General features: G+C 38.2%; 1 protein-coding gene across 2 annotated transcripts; it reads right to left on the bottom strand.

Moving 5' to 3' along the window:
- Nucleotides 1–7246: 7246 nt before the first annotated feature.
- Nucleotides 7247–17793, bottom strand: LOC149818906 (putative FCP1 homology domain-containing protein C1271.03c). 2 transcript variants are annotated; one of them, XM_089984462.1, is made up of 7 exons: nt 17521–17723; nt 17154–17431; nt 16946–17027; nt 16734–16800; nt 8029–8208; nt 7696–7756; nt 7247–7594 (listed from the first exon to the last, which is right to left on the bottom strand). In XM_089984462.1, exons 2-7 carry the CDS (start codon nt 17398–17400, stop codon nt 7404–7406), a joined length of 828 nt encoding a protein of 275 aa, XP_089840588.1. In that variant the 5' UTR covers nt 17401–17431; nt 17521–17723; the 3' UTR covers nt 7247–7403. The 2 variants fall into 2 exon arrangements, with proteins under 2 accessions (XP_089840588.1, XP_089840589.1); XM_089984463.1 differs by lacking the exon at nt 7696–7756 and having other exon boundaries at nt 17521–17793.
- Nucleotides 17794–19174: the final 1381 nt, after the last annotated feature.

Below are 19174 nucleotides of genomic sequence, written 5' to 3'. Positions count from 1 at the left end.
TATATCATGTTTGACTTGACCAAGCCACCTAGCTAGGCTAAGCTTATGGTCATACTTGATTTTACTTTGACTTTCTAAATTAATTAGTAGAGGTATTGATTAGTGACCATTATGATCTTAAATGAGTTAACCATTACTGTAACGCCCCGAAATTTTTAACCCAAAATTTGAAGTTTTTATATATATATATATATATATAACAGCGGAAACAAGAAGTAAAAATAGGGCTAAGCATTTCGAGACATTACGGCGGAGAGAAAACCCAACACATTTATTTCATTTCAATATCAATGAAAATCATCAGAGTTAAAATCATAAAAGGAAACCCAAGCGATCCCTGGAACAATAAATCCAAAAATCTCGATCTGATGCCTCATCCCGCAACTGCTCATAAACCCTATTCTTTACCTGAAAATAGTAAATTGATTGGAATTAGACTACCACGTCTAAGTAGAAAAACTGTAACTCTTAATGCAGGTACATCATGAGTCTAGTATGTGATGTGGGTGTCAAGTGTAAATGTTTAGTATATACAATAGCACGTAAACCAACAACAGTAATCAACAGTCATTCACATGAGTAGGTAGAACATGGTATGCAACATTAATAAGCAAGTGAGGTAAGTATGCAACAGCAATAACAATAACATACATACCTTTTATGTAATAGTTCAATCATCTCATATTTACCCATTTCAGGATTTCAGTTCATTTCAAATTCAAAATATAGAGCATGCTGAAAGAATATGCAAATGTTCCTTTTATAAATCCACTCACTGTGATACCTAACTGTTCTAAATAGTGTTTGTATTATCTTATCCCGCGGGTACACACGGGCCAAGGCAACCATCACAGAAGAGAACGTTCGGGGATATATTATTCAAGGGTATCTTATTAACCCAAACATTCTAACTGAGACTGAAAATCCTAAGGGAGCGGTCAGTGACCGAGAGAATCTCCCAAAGGCCAAAACCAAAACAGGATGCATCCCTAACTTCTGCAGAAGAACAAAGATCTACCACCTAGGACATATTGGTAGTCCGGGTCCCCCCCCAACTCCGAGGACTGGGGACCATCGAGTCACTTTAGCTCGAAACAGTAAAACACATGTCCCCGGAGTTTTGTACCACTTACCCTCTCCAAGGTAAGCCCGAATCTGAGTGGGTTAATCTTTTCATTTAATTATTTTCCCGAAGTACAGGGCATTCCCCAACTTCCTTCTACTACCTTAGCAGTAGATCCTAACCTTAGTCATTTTACCAAGGTGCATAAACCATCCAAATCCTTTTTACATATAGCTTGCTTAAACCCACTCAAAGTGCTCCGGTGCCTTTAAACCAGTCAAGCACACAAGCCTCGGTACCTTTAAACCAGTCAGGCCATAGAAATTAATTTTAAGTTTCTCATCAATGTTATGGTTATTACCCAAAGTGCTTCGGTGCCTTTAAACCAGTCGAGCACGAATACTATATTTTCATTTTCATGTGGATTCACATCATAACTTCGATGGTCTATGCATGTCCCTCAACACACTAGCTTGACATTCATATGTCCACAACCAACCGACCCATAGGTTCGGTTACCAGATCATCATTCATCATCATTTTTATTATTTATTTATTTTTCAATAGCAAATTGCCACAACGTACCATTAGGTTTTGACTTGTGACATCCCAACACAGGGTGGCATTTATTAAAAGATTCGCAAAACAAGCAAAGACACTGTTGGTGTCCTTTATTGAGCATGCAGTGTAATCTTTAGAGATTTGGAAATACAACTATATACATTTCTCCAAACACATTCTCATTTGAACATTCCACAAGATATACAGCTTAGTTGGCATTTGATACTTTCAGCAAATATGTAGTGTTAGGCAATAGTACTTCAGAAAAATATATACAGCTTATCATGCATAAGAACATTGGAGAATAAGCATCTTAATGGCCATTTGAACCTTCTAGATGATATACACTTAAAGGGGCATTGGAACATTTTAAGAAATATGAAATTGAACATCATGATTTATGCAGCTAAATAAGCAACTACATCTCCACTGAATATGCAGCTTAATAGTCATTTTGAGCATCAACTTCATATGCAATTTGAAAATGCATTTTTAATCTTCCACTAAATCTTCAGTCGAACAACTTTACATGCAGCATAATATCTGGAATTGGAATTCACAAATCACCACATGGAAAAAGTCGACAACTAATGAGCAAATAGCTTATATCGGTTCTGACATGGCAGCTAAATTAAAATCCAGACTTTCATATTATAAAAACCGACAACCACCAAATTCATATTCAATACATTTAACATTATTGATAGCCTGCAAAATAAAAACATAAATGTATCTATGTTAGGTAGTTAACAGGGAAATAATTGAAGTATTGGTTTCCTGCTGGGTTTAATAAGATTGCTTTTGGGCAGCAGCTAATGCTTTAATTGAATCAATAACAACCAGAATACCAAATCCGCATAGATATGTGAATACAAAGCAGCTTACGGCTTAAGGGAAAGAAATGGTCACTTCAGTTACAATTTTCCGCAGTGTTATAGTTATTAATTCATCCTCAAAATCTGCAGTGTTGGAGAGTGCATCATTGTTATTAATTTGTGTTCCTGTGAAATGTCTCACTAGAAATGGTTAGCTTATTAGAGGGTTTTTCCGTGATTTCCAACTCATCCTTACCATTAGGATACAGAAGACTTCCTAATAAAACAATTACAGAAAAAGGGTAAGGTATTCCCATAAGCTGTCTTATGATTAACTGAAATCCCTAATTTTTGTTGTAAGGTTTTGGAAAGTAGTTCAACCAATTACAGGTGACCTGACTCTATATGTATATGTCAGTGTAATTTATATTGGGTTGTCTTCAAGGGTCAGAAGTTACTGCTATTCTCATATGAGGCTGTAAACAGACGACCTACTCATAACTGAGGAATACAACCCCAGAGATTCAAAAGATCTATGAGAACCGGTAACCTCTACTTAATTGAATGAGGAAGAAAACAATGTTAGGAGGCCATCTTATAGAATAGCAGGTTTACTTATAAAGGAATCTGTATCGCCATTTAGCGAGCTAAACTCAACTTCTTCTTTTCTTTTTCGAACCTATTTTGTGATTCATCAAATGCAGATGTTGCGCAAGCATACAGTAGGTGAGATTGCATACGAATACATAGCATAACAACCTATTCCATAATTCGTCTTATATAAAGATTGTGCAGACATCCTTCGTAGCATACAGGTGTATAAAGGCAAACAGGCAGTTCGTGGTTCATCAAATACAGAGATTGTGCAAGACTTTTATTTCATGCTTGAACTTAACATTCTACTAAACATAGTAACCCCTACAAACCCCGATTTAGACAAGATTTGAAGATCCAATACCGATTTTCTTAAAGACAAAATATGCTAAGCATGCCTGCAGAACCCAGATTCTGCCCTTGTATCGGTTAAACCCACCCAAATGGGCTGAGCATGCTTGATGTAACCCATCAGCAACAACCATAGGAAAATCTACTATCGAAAATTCGAAATCCCCAAATCGAGAATTTGGGATTTTCGGCAAACCTAAATCCTAGATTTTTGATTTGGGATACACAGCAAATCCAACGTCGCCTTTCCAACATAGAAAACCGGAACCCCCAAATCGGTGATTTGGGGTTTTCAATGAGATTTAGTTTTAAAAGAAATCTAAGGACAAGGGATGAACTGGATTTGAGGTTCTCTTCACAACAGCCGAAATCCCCAAATCGAGAATTTGGGGTTTTTCGGACAACCCACACCATAGTCTCAACCCATGACGTACCCAACATGGAGAACACAGAAATTTCCTACCTCTTCCGACGCTTTTCCAACGATCGGAGACTGCTGTCGCGATAAGAGGGTCGGCCACTGTCGAATGCTCCACTGTCGAGCTCCCCTGTCGTCGGGCGTTCTTCCTTAAGCCGTGCGGACAAGAGAGAGGAGAGTGTGCGGAAGAGAGAGCGTGGGAGGAATAGAGAAACGGGAGGGCCTATGTAGAAGGTTGCCCGAAAAGGGAGGGCCGTTACCCTCACCGGTGGCGGCTGCGCATCTCCCCTTTGTTACCCCTTGTGATTTCCCCTTACGAGGGTTAGGGTTCACTCTGAACCCTAACCAGCTTTGTTTTATCAGGCAACCCGTATCGGGTTGCCTTATGTTACAATTTTTTTTTTTACGTATGCGGGGCAGGGCTTGGGTCTGGGTCCAAGACCCGAGTTCCAACCAAGAGTTGGATCTGCGACTTACCTATGATGCGGATCTGCAACTTGCCCGAAATATGGATCCGCATGTTGGATCCAGATGGATCCAACTGTGGATCCATTTATTAACTTGGGTATATGTATAAGTTATGTTTATTATTATCTTATTTTATTTTTATGATATTATACATAAATATGGACCCTTTATGGATCCGTTTACGTTAATCAAAAATTGACATAACTTAATATGGATCCAAGATCCATTGTGCTTCGTAAATCTTTTTAATAAATTTGGGTCCATAAATCTGAAGTTTTAATTATATGATTTGGAACTATGGATCCAAATGAATTATTATGGATATACATCGATCCTTACGGTTTCCATACAAGGATCCAGATTAATATTGAAGTTCCGACGAAGATCCAAATGAAATGTTATGGATCCGAACATCGCCTAGGCTATACTAATCCCACTAAAGTGTTGTAGACCCAATATAGAAATTTTACCATTAAAATTTTGATTTAAACTTCGAGGATCCAATCCATTTGACCAAAATCTATCATTAAATATTCAATTTAAGGCTCGTGGTCCGATATCTAAGATCTGAATGGAATATCGGAGTTCTAAACAGGATATTTGGGATCCAACAATGAAGATCCAAATAGGTCATCCAAGATCCAATTACGAATAAATAATTAAAACAATAAAATATTCGTGTATCACCTTAATGACTTAAAAATCTAAATTTATTTATCTGATAAAAATCGTGGGTATTACAATTACCTTACCATTGACACTTAATTAAGAATGAATGTTACTCAAAGATGATTGTGTCATGCCTCGAAATCCCCAACTTGAGATTTTACGTAATTTTTTTTAAAAAAAAAATCTAACTTTCAAACAACGAAAAACAGAGTTTTTCAACTTAATATTTGGGTCGAATGACTCTGACGGGTCACATATTAACGAAAACACTTTTTCAAGATCAGATTACATTCAAAATTTTCATAACAAAATTTGCACCTTTATACATTAGAGTTAAAAAAAAAAGGATTTACAACTTCTAAAATGTTTAAAATTCAAAATAAGACAAAACTATCATAAACTGGCCATCGGATCCGAAAGTTTTGGCTCTGAATGTTGCCCTTGCCTCGCGCCATCTCATGTTCATTATTCACCTAAAGTTTTTATAATAATAATGTCAGATTTATGACAACCTAGTAGGTATGTTATCAATTCTAGGTTAAAAGCATAATATTTAATATTTACAATACAATATTCATGAATTTAGATAGTCTAGTTTATATTATTCATATAACACGATAATCAATAGGTATGTAGTAGTGTGGTTTTGATGACCTTATGTTTCGATATTTAACCCCCACTATAAGTACTTACAAGGGTAACTTCGAGTTACAACTGAGACCGTACGGGAGTTTATTATGCTGTGTTTTAATATCCCGCATGCCTAATTGACTCTATAATTTTGTAGAGGGCAGTTCAATGATCGGGAGAGAAGTCTACCTTGGGCCACAAAAAAAATACATCCTAACCTTCTACATAAGTATGAAAACTACTCACCTACAATATACATATATGGTAGATCATATCATATATCTTTAATTTCCAGGGACATCGAGTCATTACCAATCGAGGAGCTTATTAACAACAATATCCATCAAAGTTTGTACCACCTACCCTTTCCGAGGTAGGCCTATAGCTGAATGAAAAACAAAGTTTTCTTTTTCAACAAGTGTTTTATTACTATATTTGCCTCTTATAGGCATTTCAAGGCATCGATGTTATGCATACCCCATCTAGGTATTTTATGACTCAGTTATATGTTTCCTTTCATTCAGTACTACTTTGGCCTCTTTGACACTAAGGAGCACATTGCCTGTGAAAGTGGATCCCTTTGCTCATATGAGCACTTAGCCTAAGAAGGTCACTAAGTGTGTGTATGTATAGAGCATTCTATCTTTCAGTGTTGCTCTGGCGCTTTAAGCCTTTGTGAGCACTTCGCCTCTGGATGCGGATCTCGATTTTCATATTTATCGAAATATCAGGCTGTAAGTGTTTAGATTGTATTTATAGATGTTCTTTGAACCTTGGCTCTATTTTTGGAGTTATAGCCTTAGGGTTTCATGAATCCTTAGTATTATTAAATTATTCATGTAAGTTATATCACATAAGATAGCTACCAGGATTTCTAAGGCACTAAGCACTCCTATGAAGTACACGGGCACACAATCGCTCGGCGTTCACATGCAACAAATAGTGCAAGCGATCATATCTGGTTCTTGCTGAAGTGTGATGGGACCCACTAGAGGATGAGAGAGAGAGAGAGAGAGAGAGATGGGTAACTAAGAGCCATATATCGGATGACGGTAAGGAAATTTGTAACAGTGAAATGGTAACTGCAACTCGTTATTTTAACGGCTCATTACTTTGTGGACATCTCTGAATAACCATGCAAAAACTTTGGTGCTTTTTTAAAACTTTCTAAAATTTGCTTTTGATTATTGCCAAAAGGTAGCATGCGCTTTTGAAAATTTTGTTTCTATAAATAGTTTGAGGCGTGTTATTTGAAATTTTTAATTAATTATTTTGGTAAAATAAGAAACGTGCTTCCCTTTGATGGGAAACGCAAATCTCATGCATTCTCCATGTAATTCTCATGTGGTCGCATACCTTTTGGAAATGCTGAGTTTGGCATTTTAGAAACGGGTTCCTGGAAAATGTGTTTTATGGATATTTGTTTCTATGAGTTTGACCTAGATGTACCAGTGGTGCGTACGGGATTCGGCCTAGAACCAATGGGGATTGGGGTCATCTTACATTGAAGGGGTTTGATTCGCCAACCGCACCCGTCTGCATGCCCATGCAAATGCAGGACGCACGGATGGGAAAACACTGTCCCCTGCCATTATGTGCCCTGAGATCCAAGTGGAGTTCAATTTACCCTCTTGGATGCCTTTAAAATCCCTGGACTGTTTGAATTCTTATGGATCATTTCAGCAGCATTCAAATAGAATTCCTGCGACAAAAATTATATCCAATGCCCAAAATTACAGTATTTCAACTAGTACCAGAAATATAAGAATATGGAAAGTATGAATTCCGACTGGTATCAAGATTACAATATGAAGCTTCTGCAGCAAAAGTGTAATCATAAACGGTAATTTCCATGATACATCATGGCCCTATGATGACAAGCTGGGCTAACCTGGCTATAGAACCACCAATTAGGATCATTATGAGAGATTAGAGGCTGGCCGAATGGCTTAGACTGAACATATTGTTGGACATCAGGTGCATCAGCAATACCCTCCAAGTAATTTCTGAGATCTCCTCCAGGCCCTATACATATTAAGAAGATTCAATTATTTTCGTTTGAACAAAATTTAGAAGAAAATCATGGTAACAATGAGCCAGAAAACAACAATGAAGGAATGCCTCACCTAAACTAGAATCATCGTCATTATTAACATCGTACGCATGAGGGAATATTCCTGTGAATGGCTGCAGAAAAATGGCAGGCCCTTTTGATGTCATGATGATGATGATGATGATGATGATGATGATGATGATGATGATGATGATAATGATTAACAGTGACGTCAATCTCAATAATCAAATCGTAAACATATAAAATGCTCCCAACAGAGAAAGTGACATCAATGACGAGATAATAACAAGAATATCATAAGCACATCAAATGAATGATCGACGATCATGAATGGCAGAGACGAGGATCAATAAAAAGATTCTAAGATAAAGATTGGATAAATTACCGGATTATTAAGTGCCTTGTAAGGTGAATCATCTATCAATAAAGTGTTTTCACATGAGTAATAACGCATGGGCCATACCAATCTCTCATTGTTCCATAGCTTGTGCAGTTCCTTTAGAAAAAGAGGCTTATTGCACTTGTCTAATGTGCGCATCCCAGTATCAGTGCACTCAGACTGGTCCTGCAACATTCAACAGTTAAATGCAATCAATGTATGCAAAAGAACTAGATAAGTCAGTCTAAGCTTAGAAAATTGCATTTCATGTTCCCTTCACAAAATCAACACATCCTTTCCAGATTCTAACAGCCAAGCATAAATGTCTATTATGTACCAGCCATTAGTTATCTTGATGTTTAATTAATTCTTGAGTGTTAGCCCCCGTGGAGTTGTCCAGTTTTTAGGGCGAGCATCAGGATGTTCAGAGGCCCAAGACATCACAAGTTCGATTCCCTCAGGATCAAACTTGCAGCAGGTATAGAGCACTATGGGGCTGGTCCACTCTCCCGGGGGATCCTGATGGATTCCTTGTCATAAAAGAAGAGCTCTAGTGCTAAATTTTACTGAACACAAATTAACAGCATCTTCCTCATACAACAGTCCATCAAGTCTGCCATTCTATAACAAATTTTATTGAGCACAAATTAACAGCATCTTCCTCATACAACAGTCTATCAAGTACTGCCATTCTATACTATTCTATTATAAAAGCAGGCAGCCGATTGGCATATACAACTCTGGGGCCCTATAACTTACCTAATTTGGTGATTCTTATGGGTTCTTGGGCAATTTACTTGGCTGACATAATTCAGTCCTTAGCACTTCTAAAAACTGGATGGACTACACACACCACACCAATACCCTCTCTCTCTCTCTCTCTCTCTCTCTCTCTCTCTCTCTCTCTCTCTCTCTCTCTCTCTCTCTCTCTCTCTCTCTCTCTCTCTGTTGTGTGTGTGTGTGTGGCATATGTTACTTCACTGAGGAAATGATGTTCTACATCAATCCTAAGTTACAAACCATTGCTGAAAGGGGAGACCGCCCACCTTCATACCACTACAAACTTAGCAACAATCCAGGTTTCAAGGCCCCCCTCTCTTGCATGATGATAGCAGCAATGCACGTTTAGCAATACTGGATAAATTGGGTACCTAGCCCACCTCACTGACATGCACTTACAAAGGCATTCATATTTTCAAACCCCTATCAACTAGAGCAGTCCCAATGATCCGAGTCAACATCTCTCTAGTATTTTAAGATGTGAAACAATTCAAACACATAAGTATTACTAATTCATCAAATATCATTAAACTGAAGTCCATGTTAGAATTCCATCTTGGTACCTATATTGAGAAAACAAGAGAGAGACGAAGAAAAGATTACAAGAGGGGGGCTGCGGCTGTCAAGATTGACCTAATGGTTATATTAATATACTTAAGATTACATTATGGGTCGGGTCGGGTCGGGTGTAATATCCGAACCCGGATACAAATAAGAATACAGGCTTATACATGAATGAACTCGGGTGTGGTATAGGATCCAGACCCGAAACATTGTTCACCTTTTTCACTCCCCCTCAAGTTGATCATGGTTATGGACCATGCACAACTTGCCTTTAAGCATCCAAAAACGATCCTTTGTTAACCCTTTCGTAAATAGGTCTGCAACTTGTCTTTCAGTATTGACGAACTCAAGCTCAATCTCTTTTTCTTCAACTTTTTGTCTCACAAAGTGTTGGTCAATCTTAATGTGCTTAGCACGACTGTGATGTACTTGATTGAATGACATGTTTATAGCACTTTGGTTGTCACATAGCAAGATAGTGTGAGAGATCTTTTCTCCTACTTCAGTTAGTAGATGTTTGATCCATGTGGCTTCGGCAGTAGCAGCAACCATAGATCTATATTCAGCCTCAGTACTTGATCTAGCGATAGCCTTTTGTTTTCTACTGCTCCAAGAGACTAAATTTCTTCCAATGAAGGCACAATATCCTGATGTAGATCTTTGTTCGTCAGGGTCTCCTGCCCAGTCTGCATCACAATATACGGTGAGTCTGTGCTCATCTTTGCCATATGACTGTGGTGAGTATATCAATTCATCCCCAATAGTCCCTTTCAGATATCTAAGGATCCTCTTGACGGCCTCCATATGTCCAGTACATGGCGCATGCATAAATTGAGACACTTTATTGACTAAATAAACAATATCAGGTCTAGTGAATGTGAGGTACTGTAACATTCCTATTATGCTTCGATACCTGGTGGGGTCATCACACAGATCTCCATCATGAGCGCTAAGTTTTTGATGAAGCACACTCGGAGTTCCCAGAGGTTTGCAGTCTTTCATGTCTACCTTGCTGAGAACATCTACGGTGTACTTGTGCTGAGTAAGGGTCAAGCCATGAGCCTGATTATCAACTTCTACACCAAGAAAATAGCGCAGAGCTCCAAGATCTTTCATTTTGAACCTCTGACCTAGTAAGTCTTTTACTTCTTGGATGTGGGCCGCAGAGTTTCCTGTGATAACAATATCATCGACATAAATTAATAACAGAGTGGTCACAGTCTGACTTCTAAAAATAAACAATGAGTGGTCCAGCATGGAACGTGAAAATCCATGTTTCTGAATCTCTAGTGAGAAGCTGTCAAACCAAGAGCGAGATGCTTGCTTCAGATCATAGATAGCTCTTTTTAACCTACACACATGAGTTTTACAATTTTGTTCTTGATATCCAGGGGGGTGCTCCATGTACACTTCCTCCTTCAAGTCCCCATGCAAGAAAGCATTTTTTACATCAAGTTGTGACTCAACTTCCATCCATGTTCAATAGCCAGAGAAATAATAATTCAAATTGTTTTCATTCTTACAACCGGACTTTAAGTCTCATCATAGTCTTGCCCTGCTTCTTGAGTGAATTCTTTTGCCACGAGCCTTGCCTTGTATCGTTCAATGGTTCTATCTGGCTTGTACTTTATCTTGTAGACCCATTTACATCTGACAACATTTTTGTCAGGTGGTCTGGGAACAACTTCCCAGGATCCACATTCATGCAAGGCTTGCATTTCATCATTCATGGCTTCTACCCACTTGGTAGAAGTGGCTGCCTGGTAGTACATAGTGGGCTCATCTTCCTTATTGAGAGCAGTTAAAAATAGTTGAAGATCCAAGGAAAAGTTGTTATAGCTAACCCACCTGTCAATGGGATGTCGTATGCGACTTGATTTTCTGACCTCAAGAGTGTGAGGAGTCGGATGGCTGACTGAAACATGATTTGAATGGCTTGATGTTGTCGGTCTCTGTCTAGAATAGACAATGCCTTTGTATCTACCCGGTGCTTTCTCTGAATTCTGTGGCCCCGACGTCTCAGTGTTCTTAGACATCTCTTCTTGTTGCACGCAATCTGATGAACATGCTTTATTGGAGCCAGCAAAAAGTTTTGAACTCAACTAAGGATAGTAAACTTCAATTGGTATATTCGTTGCATCAGCTCTATCATCAAAATTTTGTTCATCAAAGACAACATTTCTTGAGATTCTGATACGTTTGTTGGTGGGATCATAACACCTATATCCTTTGTAGTCATCTGCATATCCCACAAATCTACATTCTGGGCCTTGTCCTGAAACTTGTTTCTCAGGGACCAATCAATATGCACATAGCAAACACATCCAAAAACACGCAGATCATGATAACTAGGATGAGATCCAAAGAGACAGTGATAAGGAGACTTATTTTCCAGAACGACCATGGGCAATTTATTTATCACATGCACGGCAGAATGAAAAGCTTTTGTACATAGGTTGATAGGAAGATTGCTATCATGAAGCATACTTATGGCACTTTCAACGATATGTCTATGTTTTCGTTCAGCAATCCCATTTTGTTGAGAAGTGTGAGGGCAGGACACCCTTCTTCCTATTCCGTTATTTCGAAGAAAAGAAATAAAATCACGGGATGAGAATTCCCCACCTCTATCACATTGGAAAAATTGAATGGAATCAGAAAATTGATTTTTGACTAAGGAAAGAAAATTTTGAAACAAAGAGAAGACTTCTGACTTATTTTTTATGAAATATATCCAAGTGTATCGAGAATAACTATCAACAAAGATTAGATAATATTTGCTTCCAGACCCAGAGACAATTGGAGTGGGTCCCCACACATCAGAACAAATAATCTCAAAAGGTTTTGAAGCTCTCTTATTAATGGAATGGAAAGGCAATACATGACTCTTGCATGAAAGACAACTAGAACATTTATGACTTCTCTCATCCCCATTAAGACTTTCTTTTGGAATGAGATTATTAGAAACAAGTTTCTCAATAAAATGACTCCCACAATGTCCTAACCGACTATGCCATAAGAATGGCTTATTACATTCAGAAATACTAAAAACACTGGCAGAAGAGGATGAACACGACTCTAATGAAGGCTTCGAAATCAGGTGAGCAGGGTGAACATCATGACATGGAGCTTCTTCAAAGACATACATGTTGCCTCGTCTCTTTCCTTCAACGAATGTTTCCCTCGTGTGTAAGTCCTTGACCTGCACAGAGAAGGGAGTGAATTCAACTGAAGCATTATTATCATCAATAAGTTTGGAGATGGAGACAATATTTTTCTTAATGTCAGGAGTATGAAGAACGTCAGAAAGGGTAAGAGTGGAATGTGACATGGGAATGACAGTCTTTCCAACATGAGAAGCAGGATGGTGGGATCCGTCTCCAGTGACAATCTTACTTTTTCCGAAATAAGGAATAGGGTTAGAAATTTTACCTGCATCGCCGGTTACATGAGTTGCTCCCCTAAATCGACAAACCATGTGCCTTCATCACTCTACTTCAATTTTAACTCTGACAAGGCAGATATAAGCAAATCTTTAATCTCTCCACTGTCTCTGGTATTTGTGAACTTTTTTTTGGTTTCTGTCTGCGGACCCTTTCCTTTATTCTCTGGATTATGCCAACAATTCGCTTTGATATGCGCCTTCTTGTTACAAAGGAAGCAAGTAGGAATGGATCTTGGTCCCTGCGCATGGGCTAACATGTTTGGAGTGGGAAGTAAACTACACCCTCCATGTCCACTTCGCCCTTGTCCTCCTCGTCCCCGTCCTCTACCATAAGTCACTCCTGTAGTCAAAACTTCTTGAGTATTTGGGTGATTATGAGTTTCTTCAGAGAATCCCTTCAGAGTCATTTCATACTGGATCAATTTGGCTCGTAGTTCATCGAAGGTAGGAAGAACAGGAAGGCACAATAGTGATGTAACTATCATATTGTAGTCAAATCCCAATCCACTCAGAGTTTGTTGCACCATGCCATTATCACTAACGGCACCCTATAACTGCAAGTTGGTCTGTGATGATCTTTATCTTGTTCAAATATTCCATGATGGTCATAGAATCTTTCCTTAGCAACTGAAATTCTTTTTTTAGAAAAAACACTCTTGCTTGAGAAACCTGCGAATACGTCCGAACCAGTCGTTCCCAGAGTTGTAGCGTTGTACAGTTGTCAGGAATGGCAACGAAAATCTCTTGAGACAGAGTTGATGTGATGTATGCAACAACTGATTGATCTTTCTTTTCCCAATTGAGAAATTCAACATTTTTGACATACACGATTGAACTCGCCCCTTGGTCATCTTTTTCTTCTCTCAGGATAAATTCTGGTGGGACTGAAGTGGTTCCATCCAGGTGACCTAAGAGGCCTTGACTCCTTATGAAAGGAATAATTTGTCTCTTCCAAATCAAGAAATTTGAGGTGTTTAACTTTTCAGAAACAAGTTGGTTGAGAAAACTTGAAGAAAGGTTTGATTGAGAGTGATAAGAATCCATTGAGAATGAGAATCAACAGGAGTATCCACGAAAAATTCTAACCCTCTTTTTTTTTTTTGGAACAGAGGGTCGTAAATTGTCAGAATCGGAGGATGCAGGAACTGATGTTCAACTTGTGAAAATTGTTATTCAACGACGTGTGAAAAACATCTTCACACGTTAAATATATTTGCAAAAATAAGAATCAGGAAGGGAACTATACAGTAAACATATATTTGAATGTGCAAGTACGAGGAGAAGGTTAGACACAGGAAGATCGAACAGACAAGCAATAAAATGAAATAGGATCGTGATTGGTCAGGTGTTTCACGTGAGTCAATTTCAGTGATTCACGTGAAACACAGCCACTCCTTTTACGATCTGGGTTCACGTGAACAAGATTCACGTGAGCCTCAGATCCAAGAGAGAAACAGACCCACTTGAGGTGTGGGTGCACAAAATAATCTAGGAAAGAGAAGAAGAATGAGGGAAGAAGAAGAGAAATGAAGAAGAGTAGATAAGAGGAGAAGCGAAAAAAAAAAACCCTCAAAATTCCGATTGGATGTCAGAACTCCTGTTTAGAAGAGATGAGGGCTTCATATTGAAATTAGTAACCAACACCACATATACACGCTGTGCTTATGCACATATTCTGCTTAGAAGTTGCACTAGCCAGTTTTGTACAACTTTTTCTTGCCAGCTTAACAAATTTATGAACACAGAATAACTAAAAAAATAAAGAATACAATATTACTGCAAAGAAATAAGGCAGACAAGAAATCAAATTGTGAAGTTTTTCTTTTCACAAAGTGTCCAATTGTCCATCAAGAAATTATGCTTTAAATTGTTCTATAACCTTGTTATCCAACTTCATGAAATAAGAAAATAGGGACAAGAAATATGTAATCGAAAATCAGCAATACAAACAATAAGAATGCATCTCATTTTACACTTTGATCACTTAAGTTTAAACACAAAACTCATGTACATAACAGGATATGATAAAACAGCACTCATTAGATGCAACAGTATGCTAGATCATGGGAATTCAGATATAAGTTAAGCATGCTGCAAATTTTTTTTTAATGGAGCCACTTATAACAACAACTATGCAATACGCGTTAACAGAGGCACACAGTAAAATCGGACATATTACAAATCAAGAACACAACTAGCAAGAAATCAGTATTGAGAATACTATGTATATCAAAAAAATTAAGGAATTGATGCTGGAAACATAGTGGACGAGGGAAAAAATGCAGGGATTATGTCTATTCAAGTAGGTTTTATCCACTTTAAGCTCAAATATCAGGTCCCTTTCACAGAGTTCCAATCCAATAGAGGCCCAGAATAAATCAATAAACTGGTGGAATAACTGTACTAGATGGTAACCAGGCATTCCATTAAATTCAGTCTCTATTCCAATTGTTGTCTGATATCCTCAAGAAAAGGAGCATATCGTCCCCATTGAAAACTCACCGAGTCAGCTCGGTGGTTATAAGTTCACTCAGTCAAGTCATGTGTACATGTTTTATAATGGTATATGTTGACATAATAAAACATTCATATAAATTTATAAAAAATTCATGTAGATATGTATGTTGTAAAGTTTACACACACACATACACATGCACACACTATGATTTAATCAAATCATTGTATATGAATGTATATAGTTTACATAATACATATGTACTTATACAATTGTGTATAGCATATATATATATAGAGAGAGAGAGAGAGAGTAGAGTAGCTGCCTACATTGATCCGTGCCTACCTACGGTGCTATTGAAGGGTTCTTTTCCATGTTTTTCTCGAATCTGACCATGCATGTATTCTACGTGTTTGATTTTATAGGAATGGACTGTTGCATCATTCGATTCCGACATGCAGATAGGTTTTTGTAAGGCTTGAAAATTGATGGTGTAAAATTTGTATAAATATCATAAGTATTCAAGGCCTAAAATTCATGTTTTATATTGAAAAAACACTATCCAAGTGTCATTTCCTAGCAAATCGACTATGTTGAACGCATTTGTGTGGTCATATTTGGGAAAAACAACTCGAAAATGCCCCTCGCTCGCGGTAGGCTGTCGTAGGCAGCTAAGGCCATAGGCAGCTACTATATATATATATATATATATATATATATATATATATATATAGAGAGAGAGAGAGAGAGAGAGAGAGAGAAGCCCGTAACAGTGGACAAGAAAATCATCCACTGTTATCGGATGCTTCTCCACCACTGATCGCGTGTGGATCAGCGGCGACAGTTTTTTTTTAAGTGAAACAGGAATTAGCAGCGGTCACGACCACCGCTAATTCATGTTTTTCCGCCCAGCACATTAGCAGCGGTCGTGACCACCGCTAATGGTGCAAACCTAATGCTGGACGCGAGGTGGCGCGCATCCATTATGGTCTTCTATATATATATATATATATATATATATATATATATATATATATATAATTAGCTATATATCCATAAATTTAAAAGTTATCATGACCTGACCCAGAAAAATAATCCTGTCAGGGTCAGAAGAACCTGTCTTTACCAATAACTCTTCAATCATGAAGATCCTAGGAATATTTTGCACACTAATAAAATTCCCATACATTGTTAAATACAGTAAAATTTTGGCCTAGAGGCATTTAATTGTATACATATTTACATTACAAGGAAAGAGCTAGATGGTTAACTTCATAGCTCCTGTAGCTAATTGTTTCTTAAACAATTATCTAACTTCTGTATCATTACTGTTATTATTTTTTTATTTTTTCCTTTGAAACCGTTTAGACATCTCTCTCGTTTTATGATACTGAGTATTAACCAACCGAGTTTCCATTTTGTGCACCAATACCATGTCAACAGGAGAGTATGGTCTGGCATATTTACCCAGCAAAACAACAGTCTATGTCTCAAATCTCCCAACAGAAGAAGAATGACCCCCTCCACGTTGCTCCTTCAACAGTGACAATTGAGACTTAGTAAAAAGGAAAAAAGAAAAAGAAAAATCATATGTAAATTCTTACATAGCCACTCAAATAGGAAGATAGAGGAAAATTACACCCTGATCTCAAATTAGGGAGCACAGGCAGAGCATTTACTTCCTAGCAGAAGACCAAATTCCCACATCAAATCTTTCAAAACAGAACCTCAAGAAATCATCACAGTAGGGCCTCTTGAAAACTGAAACAAAAACAGTTACAACAAATCTCACCAACATGGTAAAAGATAAAGCACCTCCAACAACCTTCACAAAGAGAAAGAGCAGAAGAAACCCCAAATTCCTTCACAAACAAGGTGATACCTCACCTAATTTTCTACCAACAAGGCCGTCGGGCTGCCGATTTTTCGGCATGGTCGCGACATTCGTTTCAAAGACCGTATGCGCCAGCAAGCCATTGACATCGAGAACAAGTAGCTTCCTCTCTGAACGACCAACCAACTGATGGTTGTACAAACCGGGCTCGTAGAAGTACCTCCTTGAATAACCATCCTCAGTCGTCCCTTCTTTTATTCCTCCCATGGGACAGAGGGATCGACTGGAACTCGAACTCATGGTGACACAGGGCACCCCAAAAAACACCAATCTAGCATCACCCAAGAACCTAAAGTTTCAGTTACTCCTTTCGTACGAACAAAGGGGTCACAAACTATCAAAATCTAGAGGAAAACTCACCACCAAAGTCGTGAAACCGTCTCAGCACGTGAAGAAAGCCACTACCCTGGAGCTTTGGGCATTCAAAAGACTCTCTCTCTCTCGAATTGTGATGTGGGTGGTCCAATGGTTGGATGGGAGTTGGAAGATGATGGCCTTCCTTATTGCGTCTCGATTGGAAGGTGGGAACCGACGCTTTCCTTCTTGGAGAGATGGGGATCTTTCTGGAGAAGGAGAAAAATTAAATAGAGTGATAGACGATGCAAAAATTGGCTACATCCTACAACTACGTCACCAAAGCGTCTCTCTCTCTCTCTCTCTCATCCAATCCCTTCATCCCTTCACCTCAAAAGGGGTTCTTACGTTGTTCAGGTACGGTCCGGATCTAACCTATGACTGCCCTCGTACAACTGGATCCGTTTATAACAGTATTTGCCGTATTGGGATTCATACTTTCGGGTAAGAGCGGATCAGGTCCAAGGGACACCCAAAACCCATAAAAACGACTGGGCCCCACAAGACTTTTTTTATGCGTTGGATTTGCAGATGAACGGCATCCAAGGTGCCTTGGACAGTTTTCAGTTAAAGGTCTCCCCCACCTGATCCCTCCTACTTCTCGACTCATATAGACATATTCATTCTCTGTCTCCATGTTGTCTGCCTAACTGTACGTTTTTTTTTCATGTGTAATACTTTAATTAGGTAGAGAATGGTAAGCAATAGTAAGCAAATAAAAAAAAAGGTAAAAAATAAATATTTATTAAGAAATACAAATAAAATATATTTAAAAATAAAAATACATAATTTTTCATGATAAATAGCTGTTAAAAAATATATTAAACACAGTTTTTGTCTTTTTATAAAAAACATGATATTTTGAAAATATGGTGAGAAATCACCGCTTAAAACTTTCAGGAAATTTCTCACAGTATTTTTTGTGTTTTTTTTCGCAAATATGATGATATTTGTCACCATGGGGCCGAAGCAGGTTATATGTCCCCCCCATAACACGCAGGTGCGTGTTCTCGGGTCTGAATGAGCGCCACGTATATAAGCACGTGTAGCATGTTTTCCCATGTGTGTCAGCATCACTTAGCATCAGAGCCCGATTTGTTTGCAAAGACTTAATTATCCTTTTCGCCATTAGCGCCATGAAACAACGTTTTGAGTAAAGGACAAAAATATCCTCCCGCCAGACGAGAGAAAGAGTTAAAATCATCATCATTTTTGCCCTAAGGAGTAAACGATTCTGCTTTAACAGGAGCTCCTCGCAATATGTCACCCTAAACGTTCTGGCTCACCATTTAACGATGCACCATCTGCTGTAACATGAGCTCCCTTTGATGATGCATCCTTTGATGTCGTCGAAGCACCTCTTTTCATCGTCTATTGTCGTCAGAGCATAGTCGGAGCACCGTTGCCACCATCGACTGCATCTACCTTCTAGGTGTTTCTCCTCCACTGTCAGATTAGCAAAACTTGTGTTCTTTGGGTGAGTTTTGTGCAAGGTTTCGTTATTTAAACAAATCGATTTCCGTTATGTAAATATGAATGCTAAATCTTACAACTGGTTATACTATTCATGCTAAATAACACCTATTTTAATACTGAAACAAATAGATTTGTACCTATCCATCTTCTGGGCATCAAAAAATAGTTAGCACGATTTGTTCTT

The sequence above is a fragment of the Nuphar pumila genome, chromosome 13 (assembly GCF_984573655.1).
Source record: "Nuphar pumila chromosome 13, dmNupPumi1.hap1.1, whole genome shotgun sequence".
Classification (NCBI taxonomy): domain Eukaryota; kingdom Viridiplantae; phylum Streptophyta; class Magnoliopsida; order Nymphaeales; family Nymphaeaceae; genus Nuphar; species Nuphar pumila.
Note: the sequence above shows the minus strand (reverse complement) of the source record. Positions and strands in the feature narration are given on the sequence as shown.

Excerpts from the sequence above, each read along its gene's own strand:
- LOC149818906 (XM_089984462.1), bottom strand. The coding sequence starts at position 17,400 with ATGAGTTCGAGTTCCAGTCGATCCCTCTGTCCCATGGGAGGAATAAAA. Across the intron at positions 16,801-16,945 it reads ATTTGGTCTTCTGCTAGGAA|GAGCAACGTGGAGGGGGTCA; the intron begins GTAAATGCTCTG and ends TCACTGTTGAAG. Across the intron at positions 8,209-16,733 it reads ATAGACTGTTGTTTTGCTGG|GACCAGTCTGAGTGCACTGA; the intron begins GTAAATATGCCA and ends TGAATGTTGCAG.